This window comes from Hippoglossus hippoglossus, chromosome 6 (assembly GCF_009819705.1).
Source record: "Hippoglossus hippoglossus isolate fHipHip1 chromosome 6, fHipHip1.pri, whole genome shotgun sequence".
Taxonomy (NCBI): Eukaryota; Metazoa; Chordata; class Actinopteri; order Pleuronectiformes; family Pleuronectidae; genus Hippoglossus; species Hippoglossus hippoglossus.
In genome coordinates, this window is record NC_047156.1 from 852,574 (window position 1) to 860,073 (window position 7,500).

Sequence of the window (7,500 nt, forward strand, 5' to 3'; positions counted from 1 at the left end):
TTCCTGTGTTATTATTATTACATGTGAGATTATCGTTCTGATCAGATTCGTCTTTTAAGAAAGAAAGTCAAAATCCAAAGATATTTAATGTACGAGGTCTGTGTGTAGTATCTTTCAACAAGAAACCTGCAGTGCCTCCTGTTGGTGCAGTGTGAACCTGCAGCGCCTCCTGTTGGTGCAGTGTGAACCTGCAGCGCCTCCTGTTGGTGCAGTGTGAACATGCAGCGCCTCCTGTTGGTGCAGTGTGAACCTGCAGCGCCTCCTGTTGGTGCAGTGTGAACCTGCAACGCCTCCTGTTGGTGCAGTGTGAACGTGCAGCACCTCCTGTTGGTGCAGTGTGAACCTGCAGCACCTCCTGTTGGTGCAGTGTGAACCTGCAGCGCCTCCTGTTGGTGCAGTGTGAATCTGCAGCGCCTCCTGTTGGTGCAGTGTGAACGTGCAGCGCCTCCTGTTGGTGCAGTGTGAATCTGCAGCGCCTCCTGTTGGTGCAGTGTGAACGTGCAGCACCTCCTGTTGGTGCAGTGTGAACCTGCAGCGCCTCCTGTTGGTGCAGTGTGAACGTGCAGCGCCTCCTGTTGGTGCAGTGTGAACCTGCAGCGCCTCCTGTTGGTGCAGTGTGAACGTGCAGCACCTCCTGTTGGTGCAGTGTGAATCTGCAGCGCCTCCTGTTGGTGCAGTGTGAACGTGCAGCGCCTCCTGTTGGTGCAGTGTGAATGTGCAGCGCCTCCTGTTGGTGCAGTGTGAACGTGCAGCACCTCCTGTTGGTGCAGTGTGAACGTGCAGCGCCTCCTGTTGGTGCAGTGTGAACCTGCAGCGCCTCCTGTTGGTGCAGTGTGAACGTGCAGCGCCTCCTGTTGGTGCAGTGTGAACGTGCAGCGCCTCCTGTTGGTGCAGTGTGAGCCTGCAGCTCTTTGATCAGTTTCTCTTTTTCATTGAACCAACTTGCTGCGTCTCTTGTTGTCGCTGCAGAGTTTAAAGAGTGTTTCTCTCTGTACGACTGCCAGCGGAGAGGAAAGATCAAAGCTCAGGAGCTGATCACAGTGATGCGATGTCTCGGCTCCAACCCCACCCCCCCCGAGGTCCAACGACACCTGCTGAGCCACAACATAGGTAAATCTGTCCACCTGTCCATCTGTCCCACATCAACAAAGACATCTTCAAGCTGCGTGTTGGTCCGATCCACAGCTTAAAACAGGATGTTTTTACAGTAACGTTCAAACACAAAGTAAATCTCATCTGAGAAACTGAATCTTTAAGCTGCTTTAAGGAGAAGTGACATTTCCTCAGCTGCCTGAAACATGGCTGCTGTGGGTCAGTGCGTCACAAAGAAGCAGAGGGAAGCACTGAGTGCAGCAGGTTCCTCTCCAGCTCCTCTGGGAATCTCCTGCATCATCCTCAGGGTCGTGTCGTCATCCGTCCTCTGCGTCAGATCACAGGATCATAAGTCATCAAATGATTATTATTACTACACGTAGCGACCAAGTGCTTCACTTCAGCTGCTACTGGCTCATGAGAGAGATTGTTAGGACTGGTACTTCGTAAAAAGTCTTGTTCCACAGTTTCCAATACTTTCAGTTGGGTGTGGCTCATACACTACAAACAACCCAAAATGAAACAGTGTAACTATAAGAAAATACTTAATTACACTAATTCTCGTTTCATTCCAAAAGTTTCTGTTGTAAACAATAGTAACGGTGTCGTCTGTTGTTGCCATAACAACAGTAGAATAAACTCCTATATTCATGCAGGCGTCGGTTGAAAAACATTTTTCTTCCCAGTTCCTGAAAGTTTGATGAAAGTTGACTTTAATATTTGTGTGTTTGCTGTTTGCTCGTCTCGTTATCTTTGTGTGATTCATGTTTAACGAAGTTTCATTAACTGCTCAGTTTATTTAACACGTGTAAACTGTCACCAGCTTTACAGCAGCTCCACTCTTTACATTGTGTTTTATTGTTTTTCTGTTTGAACAACTTATTTCATATGATAGTACACAACCCCCCCCCCCCCCCCCCCCCCCCCCGTCTCTGAACATCTCCTCCTGCTGTGACCTTGTTTCTCCTGCGTCGATCAATAAACATCTTCAGGTGAAACTACCGACGACAGGATGTAAAAAAAATCATCTCTCCGCAGGTCGGGGGGGGGAACTGGACTTCTCCACCTTCCTGAGCGTCATGCACCGGCAGCTTCAGCAGGAGGCGCCGGAGCAGGAGATCCTGCAGGCCCTGAAGATGGCCGACAAAGAGCACAAAGGCTTCGTCCTCGCCACTGAGCTGCGAGCGACACTCACCGGGCTCGGAGAGAAACTGACCAACAGAGAAGGTGAAAGATTAATCTGCCACGTCACTCAAAAGATCATCATTCCATCATGTCGTCTTTAATCCTCTGGTTTCATGGACCTCAGAGTTTCATTGTTCTACTTTGTACTGAAGCCACAATATTATCTTTCTTCCATTATTCTGTTCTGTTCATCGTTTCCTCTCCAACGTCCACAGAATCTTTCAATAACAGAACATTTAATGAGATTTAAAAACTACTGACAAGTTATAAAAATACAATGAATACAATGCAGTATTTCATCCTGTGTCCTCAACATAACATCATTATGTGTGAAAATGATAATGTCAAATTGTTTGATTTGAATCTGTAGCTCTTCTCGAGTTCCGAGTGAGAGCTCAACAAAATCTGAACATGAAATCAATCAGTTCTCAAACTCACTTTGGAATAAAGAGGAATCAAACACCGAGCCTGTTGTATAAAGTTGTGGTTTGAACGTTTGTTTTCAGGTCAAAACTACGACTTGAACGTGTCACAGTTGTAGAAACAGAAATGCTGCACTCTGTCGTTTGTGTAGAAAAATGTTCACGGCTTCATTAAAGCAGATGTTGATTGACAGCTGTGTCTGTGTTTTCAGTGGACGAGCTGCTGAAGGAGGCGGGTGTTGGGGCAGATGGGCGGGTCCATTGTGAACAGTTTGCTAAAGCGGTGACGCGCTCGTCTGCAAAACGCTGACGTCACTGCCCACATCATCGCCGCTGTGACGACCTTCTCCTTTTAGAGGTCATCTGTCATTGGACGTTAATCTGGTACCCGAGGCTCCATCGATTCAATTTAACGCTTTTAGTTTCTTCAATTTGTTTGATCGTGCTCAATGTAAGCTGAGAGTGAGCGCCCCCTCCTGGATCACAAGGCAAAGTATACACTTGTAGACGAATATTTTCTATTTGAACTAAAATCTGTCAATTTAATCAATTAATAAAAGGGAGATCCCCAAATATAATGTTTGTAATGAAATGATGAGTCGTCGTCCTTCTCATGAGGTGAAACATTTCTTCTATTTAACTCTGCAAACACAGTTTGGAACATGAAGGAGGATTTAAACCATCCTGTCACTTCCTGTTAGCACAGCGTCATGCATCGAGCCGGCAGGCGGTTGGACTGGGCCGTGGTGAAAACACCGGGACATCTCTCTCTGCTCTCATGTCATCGCTCAGACAGAAAGTGGATTCACGTCTCGTTTTTCTGTTTGAACCTGTTTCTGAAGGACGTTCAGAAGAGGATGCTGATCTCTTCTTCATGTGGAATCTGCTGCTCTAAGATTCTCGAGCCTCAGTGATGATCAGTCTCAGGCTTAAACACTGAAATCCCTTTAGTAGAAAATACAGATTCTGAGGTTAAACAATGCGCCACAGCCGATTCTTTACATCTGTCACATCAACAACTACTGGAAATCTCCACTGAGGTCGGAGTCTGTTTCCATGGTACTCTGAACCCAGACGTCATGCTGCAGACAAAGGGAGAGATGATGAGTTTCACTGATGAATGAACGAGCCTCGTGTGTCAGGTGCTGTTTGTGGATCAACCACCAGAGACACGAGCTGTGAACGTTAAGATCAGGAGGTTTTTACCCAGCATGCTCTGCTGCAGCTCAGCCTGTCATCACTCCACAGCCTGGAAGAGGCTGAAGTTATGAGACAAGGCCCCGGAGCTCTGTCCTGAGTTCATGACCTCAGGTAACAAACAGCAGGGGGCGCTCTCACAGAAGAGAAACACTGCTGCTGTTTTATATATAAAACACATTTCACACAGTAGATTCAAGATGCTGTTCAGGAACATTCAGAGGGAGCGTTTAACCCAGTGTGTGTGTGCGTGTGTGTGTGTGAGTGTGTGTATCTGTGTGAGTGTGTGTATCTGTGTGAGTGTGTGTATCTGTGTGAGTGTGTGTATCTGTGTGAGTGTGTGTATCTGTGTGAGTGTGTGTATCTGTGTGAGTGTGTGTATCTGTGTGAGTGTGTGTATCTGTGTGAGTGTGTGTGTCTGTGTGAGTGTGTGTATCTGTGTGAGTGTGTGTGTCTGTGTGAGTGTGTGTATCTGTGTGAGTGTGTGTATCTGTGTGAGTGTGTGTATCTGTGTGAGTGTGTGTATCTGTGTGAGTGTGTGTGTCTGTGTGAGTGTGTGTGTCTGTGTGAGTGTGTGTGTCTGTGTGAGTGTGTGTATCTGTGTGAGTGTGTGTATCTGTATGAGTGTGTGTATCTGTGTGAGTGTGCGTATCTGTGTGAGTGTGCTGTGTGAGTGTGTGTATCTGTGTGAGTGTGTGTATCTGTGTGAGTGTGCGTATCTGTGTGAGTGTGCTGTGTGAGTGTGTGTATCTGTGTGAGTGTGTGTATCTGTGTGAGTGTGTGTATCTGTGTGAGTGTGTGTGTCTGTGTGAGTGTGTGTGTCTGTGTGAGTGTGTGTGTCTGTGTGAGTGTGTGTATCTGTGTGAGTGTGTGTATCTGTGTGAGTGTGTGTATCTGTGTGAGTGTGTGTATCTGTGTGAGTGTGTGTATCTGTGTGAGTGTGTGTATCTGTGTGAGTGTGTGTGTCTGTGTGAGTGTGTGTATCTGTGTGAGTGTGTGTGTCTGTGTGAGTGTGTGTATCTGTGTGAGTGTGTGTATCTGTGTGAGTGTGTGTGTCTGTGTGAGTGTGTGTGTCTGTGTGAGTGTGTGTGTCTGTGTGAGTGTGTGTATCTGTGTGAGTGTGTGTATCTGTGTGAGTGTGTGTATCTGTGTGAGTGTGTGTATCTGTGTGAGTGTGTGTATCTGTGTGAGTGTGTGTGTCTGTGTGAGTGTGTGTTAATGGACAGCTGGATCTTCACACACCAGCAGTTTCCTGTTTCTGGGCCGTTTGCACTTTAATGTGACGGAGCTGCGTCTCCAGGTCAAAGTCCTCGTGTGAGTCTCCAGACGTTCTGCTGTGAAGAAGCTTCTCTGGATCATGGTTCATGGTTCATGTTCTGATCCGGATCCTTTGACCCTTTGACCTTTGAACTCATTAGAGTTACAGAGACGTAGAAGAACCTCCTCCGACGCTCACATCTCCCTCATCCCCCCCGATGTTACTGCAGAGATTTCCACCATGAATCTGGTCTCTTACTTTAAATGGAGCTTTTCCCACTGAAATAAACACATTTATAATCACGTTCGTTTTACATAAATTTTAATTCCCTGGATGAGATTTTTTGTAACTGGATGAAATTTGGAAATAAATAAAAATCATCATCACGACACAAATGTTGTTGCTATGTCTCTGCACCAGCGACACCCAGTGGCCAGAGGCATTATGTTCATTCATTCATTCTTGTGAACGCGATATATGAAGAACGCCTCGAGGGAATTTCTTCTAATCTGGTATAAATGTTAATTTGGACTCAAAGATGAACTGATAGATTTAATAGTCAAAGGTTAAAGGTCAAAGGCCAAGTTCACGGTGACCTCACACAACACCTGGAACTCCTTGAGGGAAGTTCTTCTAACTGATGAGCGGAGGACGTACAACCTCAGGACAGAAACTCAGGTTCCTGCTTCATGTTGAGAATAAGAGCATGTTCTTCAAGGAGGACTCGTGTTCTTGATGTTTTATTTCAGTGAAGTGTTTTTGTAACATTCTCTTTAACACTAATTATCGTGACAAGTTGTGAACACAGGTTCCACAGCCTGTGGATGTGTCCATCACATGGCAGCCACGAAACAAGAAACAAAGACAAATATCTCAGGATTAAAAAGTGGAGCCACACACGCAGAAGACGCAGATGAAGACGTCAACACACTGGTGTTGCTGATTGGTTGACAGCGGCCTCTGATTTGAAACGATTGGATGAGTTTTCTCTTCAGATGCTGCTGGAAGGATTTGAACAAAGTAGCAGAAGGTGCAGCTGCAGCTTCAATGTGCAGGCAGAGAGGAGGTGTTTAGGAAAAACTTTTCATTTTAAACTAAACTTCTCAAACCAAATGGAACCTTTAAAGAGTCTAAACCGACTTGGAGACGTTTACATCTCCGCTGCCAACAGAAACATTCTCCTCCATCTCTTCATCAGTGAGAGATGAACCCTCAGGAGACTGACTGTCACTCCACAGCACGCACACTGGAATCCACGTCGACACAAATTAAACATTTTATTCTACAAACATTGACTTAAAGGTCGCATCGGCAGGTTTTTTTCTACATTCAGTTACTCAAGCTTGTACATTTTACACATCAGCCACAACGAACGTCAATAAACTCCACAGAAAGATGTTTGAAGCAGCAGCCGGATCCTCCTGCAGGAGCGGACTGGGGCTCCTCTGCTCTTAAATAAGAAAATACAGCAGCAGCCAGACATACTTCATTTCCCCCCAAACCCCAAAATCGGCTCCAGCATCGGTGTCACATCAGAGCGCAGTCAGACGCAGGTGAAGCGCAAACGCAGCTGCTGGATGATTTTACGCAACGCGCCTTTACGCGCAATTTACGCACAGTCGTTAATTATCCCCGTTATTGTTTCACACCTTTAAATTGTGATAAAAACATGTTAAATTCCAGAACAGTCGCAGAGTGAAAACTTTGAGTCCCTGCTCCTCGTTAGTGGCTCAGAAAGTGAAACCACTTCCCTCTGAAGGTCTGCTCACCGCTGCAGCGCGTCCGTGTCGCACTGGTCCGTTAGAACCGACAGCCGGCAGTTCTCCGTCTCCACGTTGTTCAGCGGGATCACGATCTGCGTGTCGTCCGGCTCCGCTCTCACGGTCCCGGAGAACGGTCGCATGTGACACGTGTTGGTCCCGGTGGGCGACGAAATCCTCCAGAACAGATCCTTCATCTTCTTCCTGAACTCCCGGCGCATCAGGCAGTACAGCACCGGGTTCAGGCAGCTGTTCGTGTGCGCCAGGCACACGGTCACCGGGTGCACGTACGTGTGCACCATGTAGTACGTCCTGTCCCAGTTGACCAGGTTGAACTTGACCAGCACGCCCCACAGGGTGATGGCGTGGTTGGGCATCCAGCAGATGAAGAAGGAGAGGACGACGATGGTGACGGAGCGGGTGACCCGGGACCTGCGCTTCACCTGGTTGTTGTTCATGCTGCGCAGGCGGACGAAGCGCAGCAGCAGCAGGTAGCACACGGTGACGATGAGCATGGGGAACACGAAGGCCACCAGGATCTTCTGCAGGTGGTACAGCGCCAGCCACGACTGGCCGTCCGGGAAGC

At 47.3% G+C, this 7,500-nt stretch overlaps 2 protein-coding genes across 2 annotated transcripts in view; one reads left to right on the plus strand and one right to left on the minus strand.

Annotated features, from left to right (window-relative positions):
- calml4b (calmodulin-like 4b) overlaps positions 1-3,264 on the plus strand; it is a 3,800-nt gene extending 536 nt beyond the window's left edge. The window contains exons 3-5 of the mRNA XM_034588288.1: positions 970-1,110; positions 2,131-2,319; positions 2,912-3,264. Coding sequence (XP_034444179.1) covers positions 970-1,110; positions 2,131-2,319; positions 2,912-3,009 — 428 coding nt within the window. The 3' untranslated portion in view covers positions 3,010-3,264. The remainder of the gene's footprint in view (positions 1-969; positions 1,111-2,130; positions 2,320-2,911) is intronic.
- Positions 3,265-6,412: 3,148 nt separating this feature from the next.
- The window catches only part of rxfp3.3b (relaxin family peptide receptor 3.3b), a 1,831-nt gene continuing 743 nt past the window's right edge, over positions 6,413-7,500 (minus strand). The window contains exon 1 of the mRNA XM_034588289.1: positions 6,413-7,500. This exon is cut by the window's right edge and continues 743 nt beyond it. Within this exon, the coding sequence (XP_034444180.1) occupies positions 6,920-7,500 (581 nt within the window). The 3' untranslated portion in view covers positions 6,413-6,919.